This window comes from Taeniopygia guttata, chromosome 3 (genome assembly GCF_048771995.1).
Source record: "Taeniopygia guttata chromosome 3, bTaeGut7.mat, whole genome shotgun sequence".
Classification (NCBI taxonomy): Eukaryota; Metazoa; Chordata; class Aves; order Passeriformes; family Estrildidae; genus Taeniopygia; species Taeniopygia guttata.
Window position 1 is genome coordinate 35,626,545 of NC_133027.1, and position 23,308 is coordinate 35,649,852.

At 36.5% G+C, this 23,308-nt stretch overlaps 1 protein-coding gene across 1 annotated transcript in view; it reads right to left on the reverse strand.

Moving 5' to 3' along the window:
- ME1 (malic enzyme 1) overlaps nt 1-23,308 on the reverse strand; it is a 154,591-nt gene that overhangs the window by 78,530 nt on the left and 52,753 nt on the right. Inside the window, exons 4-5 of the mRNA XM_030267522.4 lie at nt 11,452-11,527; nt 10,110-10,271 (exon numbers count right to left, since the gene is read on the reverse strand). Of these exons, the coding sequence (XP_030123382.1) occupies nt 10,110-10,271; nt 11,452-11,527 (238 nt within the window). The remainder of the gene's footprint in view (nt 1-10,109; nt 10,272-11,451; nt 11,528-23,308) is intronic.

Consider the following 23,308-nt stretch of genomic DNA (forward strand, 5'->3'; position numbering starts at 1 on the left):
ATATCTATTTATTTAATTTACTTCCATAAGCTATTTCCACATGGTCTTTCCTTTGACCCTGATATCCCTTGTCTCCTGTACTGACATTCAGACATTTTCTTTCTTAGAGCCAAATGGATTGGACCTCTTCCTACACCAATAAGTCACATCAACAATGTGCCCCGGACTGAAAAAAGTATGTTGATATTATTTTGGTGCTGGCATCTCAACTATATATCTGTTGTATCACTAGTAAAGAAAAAGTTATTCTGTGCACAAAGTAGGATATGGTAGTGCAAGGCCCACATTTTTAAGAGCACCTTTACAATTCAAGTGTGATAAGCTCTGTCCCAGATGTTAGGCTGCCTTACATGGAGCCATAAATAACATATATTTTCCCACCTTTTATGATAATAGCAATATTTATTCCCATTCCTTCTCTTGTCTTCCCCGCTTCCTGTGAGATTGCTGACAAGGTTGACAGCAGTTACTGTGAAAGCCAATGAAAACAAACTCTATCTGTTGCTGTCTTCTGAGCATAAACAATTGGAAATGTCCAGTGTATCTTCAAACAAAGTCTGCCATCAATTTAGTCTATGGATATTCATGCATGCTATCCAAAATAAGCATTTCCAGATATGAATTTCTTCCCTCTTTCATAGATCCCCTTGCTCTGGAAAGTGAAGTAAGAAGAAATTAAATGGACTGACAGAACTGTCTGTAACATAAGTACAGAGCTCATTCTCTCTAGTGTCAGCTGAAACTGAGACTTAAATCCTGTGTCACCACCTATATTCTTTCTTCTAAAACCCTTCCCTCTTCAACTTCTCAGGTCTTAAAAATCATTGCCAACACATTGTTTCGTAAACATGAAAATCTGAGGCACCACCTAGTTTTGTCACATTTTCCATGGTCTAAAGAAATAGAACATTTCACAAAAAAAAAAATCATAAATAGCAAATTTCACAATAATAAATTAACAGTCTCAGAAAAAGAATACCATATATTCCTAGCCAAAATGACAATATTTAAAGAATGAAAATAGATCAAAAGTAGCAGACAATTGCTGAGGTCTTCTCATGCACTAAGCAGTGGAATGGCATTTCTCAAAGAGCAGTGGAATGACACTTCCGAAAGATAACAAGAGTTTGTTTAATAAGAGGTTGACATAAGTTCAAAACCAAGTTTCAGTCTTTGTAAAAGTCCCCTGAGTCACAGAGTAACCACATATCAGATGCAGAGAGTGGCAAGTGAAGCATAAACTGAGTATGAATTCATGTTAGCTAACTTAAGAACCTATACTGGATACTTCTACATCTAAACTAGTCTAGGTTCTTTTTATGGTCAACAAGTAAAAAAAGATATATTAAAAATCATTTTAAAATAAAATTTATCAGACTGGTTTGAGACAGTTCCTTTACAAGAAGCAGCAATTGTTCCCCTTACAAAATTAGCCAAGGAGGACTAGCTTAGGTTAAGATGACAAGCTCCACATCTCTTTTTAAGTCTTTCTGAGCTTACGTGGTTTGGATCTAGACTCTCAAGACTAATAATTTAAACACAAGATTAGAACTGTCCATTCCAATGAACCTTAAGTATGGGACAGAAAGAGGCAGAAACATTGCTGCCTAAGCGGGTATACAAGAAAAGTCTAGATCTGGGTTGAGTACACAGGCAACATGGAAAGGCTAGGTTGTTACAAGAAGACTGCAAACACATCTTTAGTATTTTATGAATGCATAAGAGAACTTTAGGAAAGGCAATTTAGAATTATGTCAGATGTAAGTCTAGCACTGAAATATACAACAATGTATTATTTTATACAACATGCATCTTAAAAATATAGTATGTACTTGAAAATATCCTTTCATTTAATTATACTGGGACAACTGAATGAATTTTTTAAAATGCAATAGCATTTTGTTGTACAATAACTACAGTAAGTCCCTGGTGAAAAAAAAATCTTTCCCCGTTGTTTTTTATGTATTTAGAAAGGACTGTAAGTACTTTTGCTACTGGCAGGAAATGAGAATCAAGGTATTTTTCACCCCCTATTAGGGTAAAAGAAGATGAGTACTATAAGAGTAGCAACATAAACACATAGTTCCTTTCTCTTGCAATAGTAAAGAACAAAGGCCATTACACGTGACAGCAACATTAAAGAAAATGCTGATAGTACATATTCTGAAATGAATAAAAATATTTAAAGATAATAAATGTTTGAAATCCAGGCCCATTTATATTTGAGTTTTATTGGTAAAAGCTCTGGTACTCACAGCTGCTGATGTATGCCTAACAAAATATGAGAAAAGCAGCTAAACAAAAATAAGAGAAGAGAAACAATATGTTCCCCTGGGAACACCATGGTAAAGAATAGCAAATTATCTTCTACATTTGAAAATAAGTCAAAACTTTTAACAGCTCTAAATACTGTGGGAAATGCTGTTCCCCTCTGGGCACAATTACTTCATAAAAGGGGTAGGCAATGTTTTGTGTTTCAGTTCTCTTACTATATCATTAGTAGAATGCATCCCCGAGGAAACTGAAGACATTTGTACATAGTCTTCTTGAAGGTTTAATATAAAAAGCCATGGAAATACACAGTGAGACAGAAGATATAGAAGAAAAAGTAATTAAAAAATTGCAGAAGGCTAGGGAAAACACAGACTACAAACTCAAAGAGGTTGTCTTTAGAAGACTAAAACACACTGGAAATCTCAGTATCTTGGGCAAATCTAGATTTATTACCAAATTTACAAATTCTCAACCCATCTGAGTTAAAACACTGATTAAAAATAACTTATGAAATTTTCAAGTTGTGAATGCATTACAGACATATTGTAGCTATTCAATAAGAGCATTAAAGAGCAAGAAAATGAAAACTCTGCTAAATTACTGAAGAACATCCACTGTCAGATACTCATGATCCAGTCAAACACGTCACCCACCAGCCCCTGCACTGAGGGAAACTGGTGGGTCTTGTTAGTGCCATCCCTTCTCCAGAGCATTTTTTAAGTCTGCAAGTGTAATATGGATGCTGGCACAGTTCCAGGTGTTCACTTTACTTAAATGAAGCGTGTTTAGGAGAGATTGATGATGTCATATTTATTTTAGACGTGGATCTTTTGAAACACACTGGAACGATAGCATTAAACCCCTCAATTTTAGAACATGCATCTATAAAATCAGTGTCCATTCCCTCTTCTAATACAAACTCAGGCCACTTCAAATAACTGAATAGATTTAAAAGAAGACTACTGATTCTGACATGTGGGGTTTTTTTTCCTTCACAATGGGCTAGACAGGACTTCAAGTTCAGATATCACTTTACTTTTCAATACTTCTTAACACTGAAGAGAGAATGGAAAAATTTACTCATGACACTGACTCCAGAGAAACTAGTATCCAATCACTGTATTTTCTTGCCAACTCAAAGTTCAGAGAGGGGAAGACAAAGGAATGATCATCTATTTTCTTCCTTCCTCAAGTGCTGACTGTAAATTGCCAGGGAAGGCAGTAAAGCAGCAAGATCTAAGGGCAAAAAATCCACTTGTAAGATAAAACTTAACTGGTAAAGGAAAGTGCAATTATCTCCTACCAGACAGGCAGCAACCAAAAAATGAAAAAAAATATAAAATACACATAATATTTACTTCATCAATAGTTTTACAAATGTTAATTAATGCTTGGAACTCAGCACCACTGAGCCACAGCATCACCTCTGAGCACTTTCCTTGGCCTGATTATTTTGTGGAGCATATAAAAAAGGCCTCTTTCCATCACCCCAGTTAATTTGGTCAGTAACATTTCAACACACCTAAATGAAAAGCTGAACATCTGGAAACCTGTTTTGATCACACACAGTGTCATTTGTATTCAGAAATATGCAAAACTACTAGGGAACACACTGGAGAATATAACCTAGAAATGAGATTCTCATATATGCACCAGATACAAAAATAGACTCTTTATATATATGGGACCAACCTCTATTCATATAATTCAGGAAATATTGCTGCTATGTCACAGTAAAACTGTCACTGAAATATCTCCAGTTCTAACAATCATCATTCAAGGGGAAGTTCACAGGAACTTTTTAAAATCAGAGAGCATAATCATTCCCATTATGTATTTGCTAAATTTAAAAAAAAGTGTAAAAGTGCCACTCCTCTACATATGAACGCAAATTGTGATTGTCTTTTATTTAGAAACCCCTGCAGCTCTGCACAATTATTTACTTGACACATTTATATCTTTAGATCGATAAGGTATGAAATTGCAGGTTTCCTCTATAATCAGTTTTCTAATGTCCAGGTTTCTATTTTGGTTGAAATATGAATAAGAAAAGCAAGTTTGTTTCTGTTTTCTCATCAGCTTTCATTTGCACATTTAAATGTAGGTACTTCTCAAAAATATGAATCTTGGAAGGCTAGTACTAATTCTTACAACAATTGGAAATAATATGGGGAAATACAGAAAGCTAACTAGGATAAGCTGAAAAGCTGAGCTTGAAATTGCACCTCAGCTTTTCTGGACTGCATATTCCAGCACAGATGCCTGTCATTCCTCCAGAGGAGTTGGAACTACTAGCCCAGGCATGCTCATTGACCAATTTAGGGCAACTGTGAGAACCATCACATTCCTGTACTTCAGTATTTTAGTAAGTTAAGAGAAAAAAATATTCCAAAGCAAGCATGCAGGAAACAACTTGAAATAGCAACCCACAAGTCCCTGAACCGCCACACAGGAAGAAGTAGCTGCCCTAGCAGCTGCCCTGCATATTTCTCCCTGTCGTGCACTTTTCAGTGCTTAAATCATAGAATCATAGAATTACTTAGGTTGGAAAATAGCTTTAAGATCATTAAGTCTAACTGTTAACCCAGCACTGCTAAGTCCAGCACTAAACTATGTCTCTAAGCACCATAGCTACATATCTTTTAAATACCTCCAGCAATGGGGACTCTACCACTTCCCTGGGCAGTCTGTTCCAATGCTTAATAACCCCTTCTGTGAAGAAATTCTTCCTAATATCCCATGGAAAACCCACCTGGTGCAGATTGAGGTCATTTTCTCTCATCCTATCCCTTATTACTTTGGAGAAGAGACCAACAGTTCACATACACATTTTTAAAAGCAAACTGGCCATCATGATTCATCTGCACATTAAGGGCATATATATGGGACCATCAGCTTTTTTAGCTATGTCTACACAGGGCAACAGAATGTGTGTCCAGCTTCCTTGCAGCCATTGCAGCTGGAATGACCTCTGACCCCTGGGCAATCCACATGGCACCGTGCTGGTGCTCAGAGCACCACAATGTCTTCTGCTAGAAACTGCCTGTGTATGAACTGTCCTGGCTCTTCCACATTGTGTAAAGGTACTGTTTGAAAGAGCTGAATGCTTTCTACCTAAACTGAAATTTATGGTAAATAGTTTAAATTTAAAGCTAACACACAGTCTTTCCAAATCTCCCACAACAGGCTATTGCCAGTATTGAATTTACACATGTGATTAGTTTAGAATTGGTCTGGCAGCCATGAACTTGTCAAAGCTTCTTTTCTAAGGCATCAAATAAACACAGGTCTCATTCCTCTGCTAAGCGTCCAGTATTAGATTAAAATCTTTATGGTCAAAATAAATCCTTCCACCATTGGTTTGACTTCTATATAACGCAAGACATCAGTCTTGCATTACTCCTCTGTCTGGATAACAGTACTTTAAATAGACCACATCTTTTTTGTGACCCTTGAACAATAAAATATTGCCTCCAAGTCACTGATAAAGACATTAAACATTGCAGAGCTGAAAAAAAATCTCCTGAGATACCTTAAACCCACAAGTATTTTATTATTCTTCACAGAAATACATATTTTAAATTCTCTTCAGTAACACAGGAGCCCTGCTTTGCTTTTCATTAGTTTTGTTTCTTAAAAGAAACAGTAAAAAAATCAAATGTCTTTCAAAGATAAAAAATAAGTCAACCAAAATTCTGTAAACTCTCATTGGACCAGGATCATTGCATTTTTAATAAAAGCCCTACCTCTAATCCAATCTTCCTGAGTTTTTTCAATTCATCCTAGACACACCTAAAAAAAACCTAGTACTTCTTCCACACCCAGCTCAGCATGGGACAGAGAAAACTTTTACCACATTTTTTTTTAAATAACTGACAGAGTATTATTTGGACATTCTGATTTAAGGATCATGATAAACTTTTAAAGATTTTTCAGCATATTCATTTGCTGTTAATAAAATGGGAAATAGGACTTCTTGCCAATAGGGACAATCTAATACTTCCTTAGGTACCATCATAAAGGAAAAGCAGCAGAAAAAACCAGAAAACTTCATTCTTACTATTCATAATTATTTTCATTAAGTTAATTTTCTTTAGTGTCTTTTGCTTTTTTTACTGTCTATAAAGATAGTTTTTGACCTTGGTTTCTATTACTAGGCTTTGCTGTTTGTTGGTTTTAAAGTGTGAGTTTTCACATCCCTGTAAGGTAGACTGATTTTGACAGACTGACAAACCAACAAGGCTTGTCTCAACATTGTTTATTTCATGAGAGTTTATTCACATCTTTTAAGCAGAAAACAATCATCACTCTAATTTTGATGTTTAAATGCTTCCCTGTGGGAATCCAGGGCTTCCCTCTGGCTGCCCTGGAAGCCCTGGGACCCTGGCAGGGGGTCAGGAACCCCCCTGTACAGAGCCCCAAAAGACAGTGTCTCTGATCTCTGCCCATGGAAAAGAGTTTTCAATCTTACAGGATGAATTACAAGCTCGGAGTGTTTGATATGAATAATAATTAAGTGTGGAATGGGTGCAAAAGTAAAATTTTAGGTTTCTAGATTAAGGGTTCAAAGGGGACAAGATGGAGGAAATTGGGTGTGTTTTGTCCTTTTTCTCCTTCTTCATGCTCTCCATGTTTCACTGTAGTGTTGGCATTTTTCTGTTGGTTTAGGCTGGGGACACACTGTTCAACGTAGATGATAGATATTGGCACATTATTGTAAATATAGCACATGTAGTTTCTGGTATATAATGTTTGTAACATCCCACTGAGGGGCAGAGCCCCACACGCTGCCCTGCAGGACAGACCTGCGGCAGGGCAGCAGAACATGTTAGAGATAAGCAAGAATAAACAACCTTGAAAACCAGCACAGATGAATTATGGCTTCTTCTTTGGCAACGGGGCAGAAAGACAGAGACATTATACAATCTCGGAATCATCAATACCTGCAGATTCCGACACTTCCCTTTGATCCAGCTTGATTGTTTCCATCATTCTTAAACCATCCCTCTTCCAATGCTGAACATGTGTTTCAGGTAGATCTCCACTACATTGCAGCTGTGTGTATCTTGACAATTATTCATTTTGATTCTACAGTTTATTTCTTTAAACATTGCAAGGCGATTTAACATATAATTCTGCAAATTTAGATGAACATTCAGGACTTCCAACAACACTTTCATATCAGCACTCAGACTAATGCCTAAGTATGTCTTCATTGTATTGAAATCCCACCTAAGAAGCATCATCCTCACATCTAAAATATACACAACTACTGGTAAGGCATAACACTTAGTGAGATTCTAGCAGTACTCCAAATAATATTTGAAAAGCTTTGAATAAAAATGTTCCTCAGTAATTACTCGCCCTGTCAATACCTTACAAAACAGGCCTGTTATTTTTGGCAGCAGTCAACACCATTTCTTTTGGACACTCAGTCCTACACTGACTACATGGAACCATTTACTGGCTTGGTCACACGGGACTTTCTACTAGGTCAAGTTTTTAACCATAAATAAGCAGTTTTCATTTCTCTTGCTTATTATCTAGGCAATTGTGTAAAAATGCTCTACTTGCTTCTCTCTTCTCTCCTATATTTTATGAGTAACAAAAAAATATCCTAGCTAAAAATACTTCTGCTAAAACTAACAGTAACAAGGACTTTAATAACCATCTCAAATGGAGTAAGTTGCTCCTCAAAGTTAGTGGTTTGAGTTCTGTACAAACCAAAACAATATAGGATGAGAGCTTGTGAAGTTGGTGTTTTTTGCAATATGCTTTTGAGTAAGAATTAATCTTTCTGGAGAATTTGCAGGTTGTTCACCTCCACATTATAGTTGCCAAAAGTACATTTTTAAAACTTCCTTTGAAGCAGGGAGGCACCCACAGAATGGGAGAAGGCACTAATCTAAATGGAAAACATCTGCACATTTAAAAAAACACGTTCAGCATAATTATTATTTATATATGCACAAGTTGTCAGAGTGATTTCTATTGTGTCTTACTATGGAAAATCCTGACTAGACTAAGAAAATACAGACTAAAAATACACTTATTTTTTCAAGAGGTTTAGCTTTAAAGATAAGGAGGAAGAGTGTTGGAGGAAGAAACTAAGAGAGATGGTGCCCCAGGATCCCTGACTTTGACTAAAGAAGCCTGAGAACTGTATCCAAGCTCCCATTAATGAATACTATCAGGCCCATGTCATGTTATCAGTTAAGGGGTACAGCAACAAAGTCACACCTGTTCACACCCCAAGAGCCGAATGCAGAGGTCACATTCCCTCCTAATAAGAAGCCTAATAAGAAGTCATATCCCAAAATGAAAAAAAAAAACAAAACCAAAAAGCATCCTCCTGATCAGAAGGTATTTCAGAGCATCAACAAACTTCAGGTCACACAAATTTTATGCACATTGTAATACTTTGTTGGCTACTCCTCCACAGACATTGAACTCAATGCTTAATCACAAGAACAGTGACACAGAATTTGGGCTACTAGCATGGATAAGCTTGTTTTGCTGATGCTGTGTGTATATATAGGTGTTGGATATCTTTCAAGCAAATAATATACCACAAAAAATTAAAATTAGAGTGAAACAGAAGCATAAAAGCAAAATGAAAAGCCTACTGAAGTATCAGAAGTAGCTGATGCAATTAACTGCTTAGAAACATTCATTAATAGATTACAAAACTGGCACAACTGCTCAAAACTAAAATAACTGCTCAAACCAAGAATAAAAATGTTTTCTAGATAATGAGACTTATATGTTAATTGATATGGCTGCTTCCTACCGTGTTCAGATACATCTCACAAGAAAGCCTGTTTGCTGTTAGAAGGGGGCTTTGGTGGCACAGAGAGAGAGGGGAGCAGACATTTCTTGTTCAGTAATGCTTTCATCAGCCATTGCCTAAATGACCCCACTGGGGCAGTGGTGAGGGTGTGTGTATAAAGCTGAAGATGCACACGCCCAACGCAACAATCCAGGAGCTCCAGCTAAATTTACTAGTGCAGGAATGCTTTGTTTAGCTACAATGCACATAAATCTCTGATCCATTTATCATGCATAAAGTTTAACACTTGTATCATTCATAATACAACCTCTCTACTTCTACAAAAATGCGAATACGTTGCAGGTGATTTTCTTTTTAATTTAACATCATCCAGAGCCTTCAAGTATTTAAAGGTTCTTTCAGACCAAAAAAAAAAAAAAGGGAAAATCAAGGCCAAGTAATTAACCAGTAATCCCAAGAGTACTGGAAAGAAGAGAGCCAATTTTCAACAAGTTTAAATCTCTGAATTTCACACAAAAGGGAAGCCAAGTTAAGGAGGTCCACCTACTTGAAGCACTAGAACCTCACTTGTAGAAAATTTACAGTGCTTTTTATAACTAAAGGGAACATATAACTGAATTATATAAACACACCTTGCCAGCACAGATCAGGCTACAGCCTCAAGCAGTTCACCAAAACAAGGGGCATAGTTATTCTGAATCTGAATTCAAAATTCACATCGGAAATCACTGTAGAAAAATTCTGTGACAGAAGTGGAGAAAGAACGCTGCCTTAAATTATATTTTTAACTCTATCATCCTCCTCTTCTTGAGACCAAATTTCCTGTACCACATTTTAACATGTACAGTGTATGCAGCACATTTTTAGAGGCAACAGTGACCTTAATTACTTAAACCTTACAAAACAGTCTGCACTGCACATTAGGATGAGTATATCTACACTGTATAATAGGATAAGACATTTTCCTTACAACCTTTTAGTTTGCATAGAATCAAAGCCGATATTGTAACAAAAACTCCTCACTACACTGCAGAAAAGGATTTACCTCATTATCTGTTCCCACATCCAACATCACTGGTAGACACTCATGAGGTTTTACTCCACCACATGCTGTATAAAGTGCCAGTTTACCAACAGGAATGCCCATTCCATAACAGCCAAGGTCTCCAAGCCCAAGAATACGTTCACCATCAGTCACCACAATAGCCTGGAGGAAGAAATTAAGGCACTGTAAAAATCACTTCCTTGCTTGTATGTACCAAGTATTCCATTACTTTCTTACCATTATTTTTTATTTTACATGTATAAACTGCAGTAGGTGCAAACAAATCAATAGTACAACAAAAGCAAAAAATTGTTTTATTATATTTTACTGTGGTTTTGTTACACTATTTTAGACCTTTGCTTCACTGTAAATGGGACTTTCATGTAAAACTTTTAAGAATACACAAGAGAGGTATTTAGTATTACATTACAACAGAACTGGCATTCTTCCCTCTCACATTTTTCTTTCAACAGTATGAAAACAGAATAGGAAGAGAAAGGAAGTTATCCACAAAAAAAGAAGAACAATAAACTCCTGGGTTTTGTCATGTCTGTTTTCAGCAGAACTAGAGCCAGTCACTCCTACTGGCCTTTGTCAGGGCTGTCTACAACCACCTGATTCTTACCTTCAAAGATGTATGTCTTCCTCTCTTGAGTAAATAACACCCTCTATCATACTTATATATATCAGGAAGCATGTGCTCTCATTGACAGAAATATAGTAACTTAGTAAACCCCAAAAACTGTCTATGCTAATAAGAAAGACTTTTCACAATAAAGAAGAGAACTGCTCAGTATGGCAAACAGCTGACAACACAATAGTTTTCTTGTCATACTCAGTAGCAAGTCATTTTAGTTGGAAATTTAAGATTTTTTTAAGAGAGATTGTGAAGCACTGTAAGTGGAGATCTATTAACTCAAACTCTAGAATGGGGTTGCCAAGAGATCATGTGGGGTCTCTACCCTTCGTGATACTCAAAACTCAGAGTCTGGACATACCCTGAGTAACCTGTCCTGGCTGACCTCATTTGAGCATGAGGATGGCCTAGATGAGTGCCTTCCTACCTCACCCATTCTCTGATTTCCTGAAATGCAGAAAAAGCACTCAGGTTGGTTTTTTTTACATAATATTCAATGTAATTGACCAGTTAGTCAGTAAAGGACACCTATAGCTAAAAAACTAAGTGTTTAAATGCCTCAAACTTTGGCTGTAACAGCATTCTTTCTGCTGAAAAAATGAATTAAGAAATCACCAAAATCTAAACTTATAAAAAATATCTTAATTAATTAATGTTGGGTACAAAACAGCATCAGCTTTGTTATGCAACTAAAACTGTACTTACCTTGATGACACTTTCTGGCCAGGATTTAAGCATTGTAGCAATGTGACCCCGGTCATGGATAGAAATAAAAAGACCTCTGCAAAAAAAAAAAAAAAACTTTTCATATAAAGAGTTAACTAATAATTATAAATCAATGTAATATAAATAAAGTAAGTAAAATCAAATCATACATTAAATCTACGCAAATGTGTTCCTAGCATACGTAAATTCAGTTCAATTATGAGAGCTTAATTTTGTATGAATAAGTAAATTAATCATCTGCATTTAGAAGTCAGAGAACAAGTAACTTAGCAAAGATTTACTGAGCAGAGAGAACCTGTAAAAGTCCTTTCTGAAACCAACTCGCTCAGCACTTGATCTGTTCAAGTGTGTTCATTAGTTGTCGCTGACCACAAAATGAGTTCCTCTTATGACAGTAATCATTATTGCCCCAGAGTCCAACATTTAGAAATAAGAATAGGCCAAAGCTTTAAGCTACAAACAAAACCTGAAACAAGCCAGATATTACCATTACATAAAATAAATCAGGAGCATTCAGTTATGTGTTTGGAAAACACTCTCCCTATTTTATTAGATTGCCATTTTCTGTCCAGAGTTCATTTAATTCCATTTCTTATCTACTTCTTTCATGTGAGATAGCAGAAAAATGCCATCTCTCAAAACCCATGAATGCACTTAAATGCAATCTCTCAAAATCCACAAAGGAAACATCAATGAAGATAACCATGCCAAAGATACCTTCTTGTAATTACATTTTGCATTATTAAGTATAAGGCATCATCTTCTACAATTATTCTGAAGCACTTCCTGTTGCCTATTTCAAAAACATTAAAGCTAAACTTAGAGAAAATTATTGAAAAAATAATTGAAATTTAAGTCTATAAGAATGTGACCTCATATTCATACAAGTGGGTCTTATAGGTCTAAATAAAAGTAATAAATCAGGAAAATCCTTCTCAGATATGACTGCACATATACCAAGTCAAGCAAAAAATCTCCTGCAGTGTTAACCAAGACAGCAAAATTAGTCCAAACATTATGTGTAATCTCATATGTTTGTTTCAAACATACTAGATTATATATTTGTATATAAATTATCATGCAATTTATATTTTTATATTGAATTTTGTATTTAATATTTAAGTGTCTTCTTTCCCTCTTTGATGTCAAAAGTATGCAACTTAAATTCTTTATTATTTAGGACAAAAAGCAATGTAAACCAAACTGTGATTAACCAAAGTATTTCATTTTACACATTTTCCCCTAGAACTAGAAATTCTCTCATCCTGGCATTTCTAATTCATTCTCCTTTTGTGTCCACTTCCCATGCACAGAACTAACAGATCAGGCTGGATATTAATGTATCTCAGTTGTTTCAAAATAAGTAACATCTGACAGCAAATTAATTTCTCCATCCCAGTGGAGGCAGCAGACCTTCAGGGACAGGAGGGTTAATTTTACCACACTTTGGGAAAGTCCTGGTGTTTACTGCACAGAAGCATATCTATTTGTGAGCCAGCTACACGAAAAAAGATGTTCCTTAACAATGAAATCCATAAAACAGCAAAGAAAAATACATGATGCTTCTTTTCTGATGTATTGTACCATACATTATTTTGTAAAACAGCCTGTAAACTGTTAAATCATAAAATATATCTTATCAAAACTGCTAGCCTCAACAGACAGCTGTGACAGATGAGTGTTGAAAGCAAGCACAGAGTGCTGGAAGAAAGCGATCTTGTGGGATCACTCCTCTCCTTGTCTCCATTCTCCAATTAGCACCAACCTAATAGATTTGTGTTAAATGAAGCAAGATTTTTTTATTGATTTTCTAGAGAGTCAGAGCCCAGCCCAGTGTGCCTAAATGACCTCTTCCTTGCAAGTTAGGGAGAGAGGTCACCATGGAATAAATTCCCCAGCAGAGGGAAATAAAGACAGGGTGGCTGCTCCAGAAGGAATTTTGTTAGAACATTTGTAAAGACCTTTGAATATGTATTCAGAGAGTATTTCAGAAATCTGTTCAAGCGGGATCAGATTCAAGCCACAATGGAAAACAGAAGCTGAAATGTAAATAGTGCTATCAAAAGCATTTCACTCCTTTCTTTCTCCCTTTTCCTTCATTATTTCTGTAGTTTAGTAAGGCATTTAAGGATATACTGGCCTGACCAAGAACATGCCCTTAAATTCAAGGGAACAGAACAAAAGAGATTATTTTTTAAAATTCTTTTATCTGGATCTCTTTTCATTATCTTTCATTTCTTTAATTAAAACACTTTTCTTCTGTAAGGTACTCTCTGCAAGTAGGTACACCAGGTTGGTAAGAGGAACCCTGACTTGCAAAGGTGTCAGCCACAAGAATACGCAGCCAGTACTACTGGGACTGAATTCACTGGCAATTCTACCTGCAGATAGCCATCAAAAGGTAGCACTACATGTATTTTCTTTCTTTTCTATGAGGTCATGCTATAGCCAGGGAAAGTACCAACTGCATAAGTTTATTTTAAGTGGGATAGGGCTGAGAAGATGAAAAGGTACCCAGCAATCTGGCTACTGGCTACCTAGCAGACATAGTTATTTTGGGGTTGTCATAGCACAGCTATAAGAATGAAGCAGGAGGTAAGCTTGATGACTTAAACTGGATTCAGTTCTACATGGATTTCAATCTGGAAATATGACTGAATTATCCATTTCAGTATAATGTGAATGATAAAAATAAACACTGTCATGCCAGTGACACACACCCTACTCTGCTGGACGACAAAGAGATGGACTGCAGGATGTGAATCTGTCTGACAAAGCACTTCAGCACAGGGCCACTTAAGTAGATGGACAAGTAATACATATAATGACATGGAGAAAGAAGCAAGACACAGGGAAAATATTATGGGGAAGAACGCGGTGCTTGTTTTTCAGCGTGCACATATTCACATTTCTAAGAAGAAAAGCAACTCATGGGGAAGCAGGATTAAGTACTCTAGCACACACTTTCAGAGCAGTCCAGGTTGGCAAGCTCACAGGAATAGCAACTGTAGGTTTTACAGCACAGGGTGGTCCTTTCTATTTTAATTGGTATCCCGGTTATACATACTATCTTTTCTTGTAAGGTAAGAAGGCCAATCACCAGAACTGCAAGTTAAAACTGTTCTGAAGCTTGCAGCCTCAGATCAGTCTTCTAATTAATGTGTTCATTTTGAACACGGTGCAGTACAGATTGTCTTGCCTAAACACGTATGATAGAACTTGCCTGAACACATATGCAGAAATGCTCATCTAGAACCAGTTTGGCCCAGTGAGCCCTCAGCTCAGCACTGGCTGATGCCAGCCCAGCCAAAGCAAGCATGGCTAGTGACACCCACTTCAGCTAGCCAGAAAATGAAACTACAACTGAGGAATAATTAGGCAAAGACGTAACTATGCCTCCTTTCTTCTCATCACACCAGCTGAAAGACTGAAGAGTAAGGGGGGGAGCCCACATGAAGACATCAGGATCCACTCAACAAAGGGTGGATCTATTTTTGGTCACTGAGCTCGCTACACTGTAGCATATTTTACCAGTTATGTGGAGGTCATTCTACAGCACACGATTTGGGTCTGTTTTATTAAAATTCTCATCTCTGAGAACAAAGTCAACAGAATTAAATGAAGCATTTGTTTATTATGTTTCGAGGAAGCAATGATCTACCAGCAATGTATTTGTCTATTTTCTATTAAAGAACAGTTTAGGAAAATGTGTCATTGTACCAGAATAATCCTTTCTTTCCTCTTCTTATAACAACAGGAGGCAATCTTAACATGCCTCAGAAAATGCCAAACATGTTTAATGAAAAGAAGTTCAGACTTTTCTCACAACCCTACAACCCTACATATTCAAAACTGTTATTTGAATTATGAACTGTACATAGAGTTACAGTATAGGTGACTTCACTTCCCCAGCCAGCCTAAACCAACAAGCTTAATAATAATAACAAAACAAAAAATCTCAGGGGCAAGACAAAGTTTATTTGTGAGCCTAGAATCTTCCAAACTTCTGCACTTGACAAGAAAGAGGTAAACTACTTCCCTGGTCACTGTTGAAATCCCTTCCTATTTTTAAAATCATAAAAAGCAATACAATACAAACTTTGTACTAGGAACTAAGAGTACCTATATCCTTCCCAAAGAACATTCTGCTCTTTTTTCACCACATTTTCAATTGTGACTGTTTCATGTGGTCTCATTTCTTCATATAAAAAAGTCCTCAAAGTTTTCATTACATCTTACCATACCAGGTTCCCTTGCATTGCAGACCACTGAGGCCTAATAAATACAAGAAATGGCCTGATTTAAGAAATGCAGCTGTTGACAGCTTTGCTTTTCCTTCACCTTTTCTTTGTACAGGGATGAATTTCATTACTATGCAATACACAGGTATGTTTTTCAATATAGAAAATAGTTGATAGCAGCTGAAATAGCAGTTGTTACTGACTGTCAGCCTGAATTCATCAGTGTTAAAGAAACCTGGGCTTTGCATTTTCTATATGTGGCACACTCAAATCACATTTAAACAGAAAAATTTGTAAGAAGCAATATAAAGACTAAATCAAAAACAAAAATAGGACAGGAGCATTAAGAGAACAGTAGGTACCGCTAAAACCTCTGAAAGTGTGGAGCTATACATGAGCAACATGTAGTTCATAAAAAAGGTAAATTCTAGCAGCATATAAATGACAACAAGGGTAAGATGCTAATCCTGAAAAGACATAAAAGTTTATAATTATTATGTGTTATTTCATGCTTAGCATTTGGTTTTGTAAATGACTACTGATTATAAAATTTATTTTGTAGAAGACATCAAATACTCTGAAAGACAGATGCTAACATGCCAACTCCACTTTGCTATACATAAAACAATAATGAAAGCCTCATATATTTTTATAGTGCTTCAAATGCCCAATTTGGCATAAGAGTGTAGGGAACTGATTAAAATACAGAAAAACACAATCTTCATAATCCCTGTAAATGGGAAATGCTCATGTCAAGGGGTCTGAACAGTCTATCTTCAGCTACAGGAACAAACTATTTTAAAACCAGCATTTAGTTTTATTTCAAGAATCTCCTCTGATAAACACTGTTTCATGACAGTCTTTATCCAGTGCTGGCAGCCTCTGTAGCCTTCTTTCACATGCCCAGCTCCATCAAAGCTGTTGATCAATCCCTGTTAGTGAATGTCATGCTCCAATAGTCGTTACAGTTAAAAATAACATCTATAAAGAAGAGAGAAGTACATTTGGACCACTTACAGAACTGTACAGTATCCAACGTGAAGTAGCCTTTAGAATGGGAAAGTGATAAAGTTAACCTGAAAGACAGCAGCTGTAAGCCTGGCATTTGAAAATATGACCTCAGAGAATGAGGTTTCAGAAAAAAAAAAGGATAAGGTTTGGAGAAATAAAAGGTACATAACTCTAGTGACACAATGATTCAGATACTGGGAAAATCTTTTAGTTCAAATGTTAAAACATAAATAAATTATAATTATAAAAAAAATTAAAAATACAACTGGGATAGATATCTACTTAAGATTATAATTTTTCTGATGCAAGCCCCAGCAAGTTGTAGTGCTCTGGATGCTGCCAGAAGTGAATACAGTATCCACACTACACTCAAGCCTGCCGAGGATCTTCAGCTGCCTTGTTTCTTTGATAAATGACAATAGACACTGTGTGCTTCAAAGAGACTCATCCAGGTGGCACTCAGTCAGAAGAGCTGGTTCAAACAACCCCACGGGTTCCAGGAACTTCCACATAAAACTCCTGCCCACATCCTGGGTTTACTCAGAAAAATGATTTCAGGTCTCAGCATTCCCTCATCGACCTGGTGTGGGATCAGGGAAGCAGGGAACCAGGGGCTGCTATTCCACAATTTGCAACATAGTGAGTTATGTAACTTGCTGTAACAGTCGTGATACACCTGTGGGCAGGGGCCAGATCACACAGACATTGCCCCATCTGCCTTCTGCATCTGAAACAGGCTCCAGAGCTTGTATACATCATACATTTTCTAAATTGTAACACAACAGAGCAGGTGACAGTGAAAAAAAACTACGAACTGCCCATAGCAGTACAGACTGAAGGCAAATGACAAAGGAACAGAGAAAAAAACCTGCATCAGTCCTGTCTTACTACTTTTCTTCAAAAGGCGTGGACTTTTTCAGCCCCTTGCGATCCTTGCTACCAAAGCATGTAATATCTACATTATGAGTTTGAATGTACACAGATTTTTGCAAAAAGTACCTTTTTTTCTTGAAACATTTTGCTTTTACGCTGTAAAATGCCCATCAGATAGGCTCCAGAAATGGGCAAAGAAGTCAAGGCTTTGGTACGATGAAAAGCAACCCAGTGAAGTAATTCCTCACCTGCTCTCATTCAATCCCCAAAAAATTACATTGTAAAAATAATCAGAGTAACAGCATTACAAGCCTTACACTGGAAAACTTTAAAAGCAATTTTACATGGTACCAAGAATAATTATAGCTTAACACTTCACTAATAATCAAAAAAATATCTAGTTAATTTTGGAAACCATAATGTTCACCTCAAACTATACTAAAAATACTTCCTAGTAAAAACTTCATGGAGTTAGTCATTGCAGATGTTTTGCATTACTCATATAAAATACTCTTTACTGATATCTAACTATACTCTAGATATCCAACACTGTTTCTCATTTACTGCCTCACCTCCTCTACTTGCACAGCATTTTGTGGTCTGAATGTCCAAACTAATGATGCATCCTTTTCATGATCCTTTCAGAAAAAGACTAAATCAAATAATGTTTTTATAGTCACTTATTAAAACATGAATTTATTGATTTTATCATATTCCTAAAGCATCACTAATCTAGACAATCAGATTTTACATATTGTGCCTTAACCACATAGCAGCAATTCAATGGGATGTGTTTGCAAAGCAAAAGGTAGACTCTGCAAAATAGTATGGTTTAAGCACCAGAGCTCTTTTGCTCCAGAAGCTACTTAAATTCCTCTGACAGTTGCTCAATAAATAACTTAATTACTTACGCTCTAATGGGCACAAATAGAAGTATTTGAAGACTGTGAATGAGAGAATGGTTTACCAGAGCCAGACCCATTCCTTTTTAAGACAAAAAATAACCTACACTTCTGTTTCAATAGCTGTCACATTTGTATTATTTTATGCTAATGTTAACTGCATAGAAAGCCATCAAGAAACAACATCAACCATGTTATCTGCTAGGAATCTTGCAATGCTAGTGATGCTTTTCTTAAAAACCCAACTTTTAAATGCTACTTAAACTGTGAAATACTCAAACAAGTGAGATCACTGTCCTATTTATTTCAACAACTTGCGATGGCTTGGCCCATTGGAACATGGAAAATTTCCCATATTTAGAAAATAACATCCTTTAAGCCCATTAACTGACCTTTAAATCACCATAATTTATTCTCAGTAACTATTAACCAAGACAAAAGTGAACACTTATTAAAAAATGCTTCTTCCTATGGCATATCCTACCCAACTACAATGAAAAAGTCATTTCTGAAATGAGACACTATCTTCCATAGAGCTGACTCTAACTGCTGAAAATGAACACTCTGTAAAAGTACAAAACTCCCTTTACCATTTGCACATTTTTAAAAATGCAAACAACGTGATGAGCAGCACTATTTCTGTACTTACTTCCTGTTAAATTTACAGCATGAATGAACGTATGAGACACACCAAATGTTTAGTGCTGTGTTCAATAAAACTTTTAACATGGGGAACACACCTGCAGGTCCAACTCTATCTCAGACAGAGAAACTGAGAAGCAGCATGATTATTCTTAAGATTTATGTAATCTGATGTTAACAAGTTCCAACACACTAGTTGTTTTCTGAAATTCACTCACAGAAGAAGTATTAATAGTTTTTCAGAAAAACCCAGGACATATATATTACCTATACAAAGTGGTTTTAATCATAGGAATTGAATATATTAAAGGAAAAAATAATGATTTTATGACTCAAAAATTACTAGAAGCCTTTATCATAAAATTTGAGAAAATAAATATAATAGATGCAACCCCAAGGAAACATTTTGGGCATTAAACATCTTCAATATATCTGGCCACTGTGCTAAAAATTCACCTCATCCATCAGAGGCAAATTGCCTTATACTTTCCCTCCTTATAAAAACTCAGTCATGACTCCACGTAGAGATTTTCATTTCATGAAGTCAGATCAACATTTTGGGAAAAAACACAACATTCAATGGTCCCAGGTAACACAACCTAATATTGAGGTCTTCACTACACACATACAGGAAACAAAGCACAGGGTGGGAACGGACCTAGTGAGGAGTCAGAGCCAGTCCTATGGGGTGCTGGAGTATTCAAATAGTATCATTTAGCAACAGAAGTGTTTCTGAAACGTCACTGGGGAGCTTCCAGCCTCTTCAAGGGAATCAAAGGCTCAAGTCCAGTGTCAGAAAGCACACAAGCTTTTCTGAGGACGTTGCCTTTGGAAGCCTACATGCCACATTTTATGCCATCTTTCAAAGATAACATTTGTTTCACTGTAAAATTGAATGAACAAACCATTCATCAAATGACTGACATTATAACCACCCTCAAAAAGAATTCCATTTCAATGCACAAACTGGAGCATTGCTACATTCTACGTTAAATGGCAAATTAGAGGCAGAAATAGGCACATTGCTTGCAAAATAAGGCAAAACGGCAATCTTTTTCAATACACTATTTTCTTGAGAATGACAAGTACCCCATGCTCATCTACTACTTATTAATGGAAAAACCCCCATTATTAATTGAACAGAAATCAAACCATGTTCTATATTTTCATCGCTAGAGATAAATATCTTCAAGTCATGTTTAAGAAGCTCCTTTTAGATGACAAAGGGAAACTCTCAGACATATTGTTGCCTAAAACAGGCTGTGTGAATAACCTGACCCTCAACACACAGTGCAGCAAACCTGTACATTCATACATGCTTAAAATAAATCTAAAGAACACTAAGAGAAAAGTTAAAAGCAACCAAAAATACCCTCTGATACAACAAAGTTGTTATAATATTGTGAACTTTTGAAATGGAAATGTGCTGCTGTGTCTCTATAAGCTACATTACAGCTTCATCTGAAGAATAGGAAGCTTTTTCTTTAGGTAGAAAATTCCACCAGAATGCCGAAAACAATAGTTAATTTCAGTATACTAGAGTACTAAAAGGAAGTTGTGAGAGCCCTAAATTCCCTTTTTTTCCTCAAGACTGAACAAAAACTCAGTTACTTTTTAACAAAAAGCAGTTACTTTGGAAATTAAGAAAATGAGAACTGTCTTTTGACCATCTTTGTGCCAAAGGCATGGGTTCTCCTTCAGTACAAACTGAAGCTTGCTTTTCTTTTTTTGTATTTCTCAGTAAATGTTTCCCTTATTTCTGCCAGTTGATTTAAGCCTTCTATATCACTGTCTGCCTTCAGCTGGAAGTACTTGCTTTTCTTACAAGAACAACTTGCTTTGTTTGGTTTATGCACATTCATCTATTTGATCTATGCTCCCAGCAGGCCCTTACCCACCATTTTCCAAAAGATAGTGGATTTCCTGCATGTGGCTTAATCACCTAATACTCATTAGCCAAAAAGCAGAACTGACAGTGCCACCACTTAATTCAAAGAGCAGTGGTCAGGATGTCAGACGCCTTGCAAACTTTTCTCTACCCAGCTGCAAATTACATTATGTAACCGCTACTCTACAATAGAGTCATAATGCTATTATGTCCTAGTCTTTTTCATTTTCAGTTTATTATAATTAATGATGATGACACTTTTTATTCAGCTCTGCCCATAAGAAAACAATTTTATGCAGCTGTAAAACTTTGCTAAAAAAGGAGGGAATTGCCTTGCAAAAAATAAAAGGGTTCACTTGTATCCCAAAACTTTTTTTCCTTGTCTTTTTCAGAAGCCTCTTACGCATATGGCACTCCCAAATGTAGTATGTAAAAAGCTCCAGGACCAAAACATCTAGCCATAAATATAGAGAAACACAAGATACATAACAACACACAATCATCCCATTTGTTATGCTCTTAAAGGCTGAAAATATTTATGCCTTGTCTTCACTTTTGATTTTTCATTTTTCATTTTAAGACCTGGCTATCTATTTAGAAAGCTTGTAGATAGAGACAGAAAACTATGATGTTAGAATAGCCAAGCTACTGCAAAGTTGCAGCGATTTTACCAGGGTTTTTCCTTCCTCTTTTGGACTTCACCAAATACAGCTGCAGGAATTAGGGTAGTGGTTTTTTTAAAAGCTACTAAATATCTTGTATTGGAAATGCAACAATGAGGCAATGTTGGACTGAGTAACAAGAGTATTTCGAACAGAGAAGCTGCTGAATGTGTAAGCAGGGGATTTGGGCGGTGCCAAAGGACGTGCAACAAATGTACAGAAAATAGGAGCTGGAGAAACTCCAGTGTAAGGACACCCCTAAAGAAAAACATCATCTGAGCATGGGCTGGGATACATACAGAATGAGCTAATAAAGCAGTGTAATGCTTCTAAATTACTGGCATCTCTTCTGAATACTACTGGTACCTTGTTTTGCAGTGTCAGATGATAGCATCGGGAATTACTGGGGACATGGACTCTATCCATAGAAGGACAGCGTAGGATTCCTCTATCTCTAAGATGGTCTTAATATTAAAACAAAACAAAACACTGCACTAGATGTTTATCAGTCAACTATAACAATTCTCTCCTACAAGCTCATGTTACCAACACAAAAATCCCTACTGCTGGTGATACCTAATTGCAAACACATGCAGCAACACCATTTATTTTTTTATCCCACTGATATCTGGAAGAAAGCTCTTTCCCTTCCACAGCATAGCCCTAGGAAGGGAGAAAGATACCCACACATTTTTCTTAGTACTTCCCAAACAATGAGTTGCAAGGTGTTTGTTTTCTGTTGCACTTATCTCTTTGTTCCAGTGGCACGAGCTGTCACTGTCTGGGTTGTCCTAAATGAGCACTAGAATGGTGCAGAATTCCAGTCCATGGAGATGGATACAATATGCAAACTACTGTCAAGAGCAAGCTACAACTTCAGGGCTGTCCCAGGGCCACTCAAGGCAGAAGGGAGGCAACTGTACCTATCATTCTGTACAAAAGGAAGGATGGAGTAATGTCATTTGCAGACACTGCATGGGATTTGATAGGCTATCCTTGAAAAGGCATTGAACTAAGGAAAGTTAAATCTCTCTTACTGAAAGGAAGTGACTCGAGGTTTGTTTTGGATATCAAATGATGTTGACAATTAGGAAACTCAAAATCTGTCAGGTTTACAGAGGCTGTTTCATGGGAGGAAAATTTTAGTAGATAAATATGGCTTCTATAGAGTTTGACAGAGCTAATAAATAGACCTCTCCTGTACTGTGTGACCTGATACCTTAGTGTTGCCAGTGGAATCTTTGGCCAAGTAAAGGTGTGAAATCTAAATACAATCTCTGCCCATAAAGTACATTTAATTAAGGAATATACTGCTTTGGGAAATTGGGGAGCTTTTAACCAGAAGACAGTGTTGCAGGCTGGCATAGAGTCAAAATCTCCCTAAAACTTCAGACAAATAGAAAGACATTGAAGAGTAACATGGTTATATATTGATACAAGCTGTAGTTGTTGATACGAAACTGTAATATGCCAAAATAATACCTCTATTTTAAAATGCAGATACATAGTTTATTTGTTGCTAAGGATATAGCCTACCTTTCATGTGGTATTGGCACTAGAAAGAAAAGATTAGCCAGAGTAAAGACATTGCACTTGGGATCATGTACTTTTTGTCCA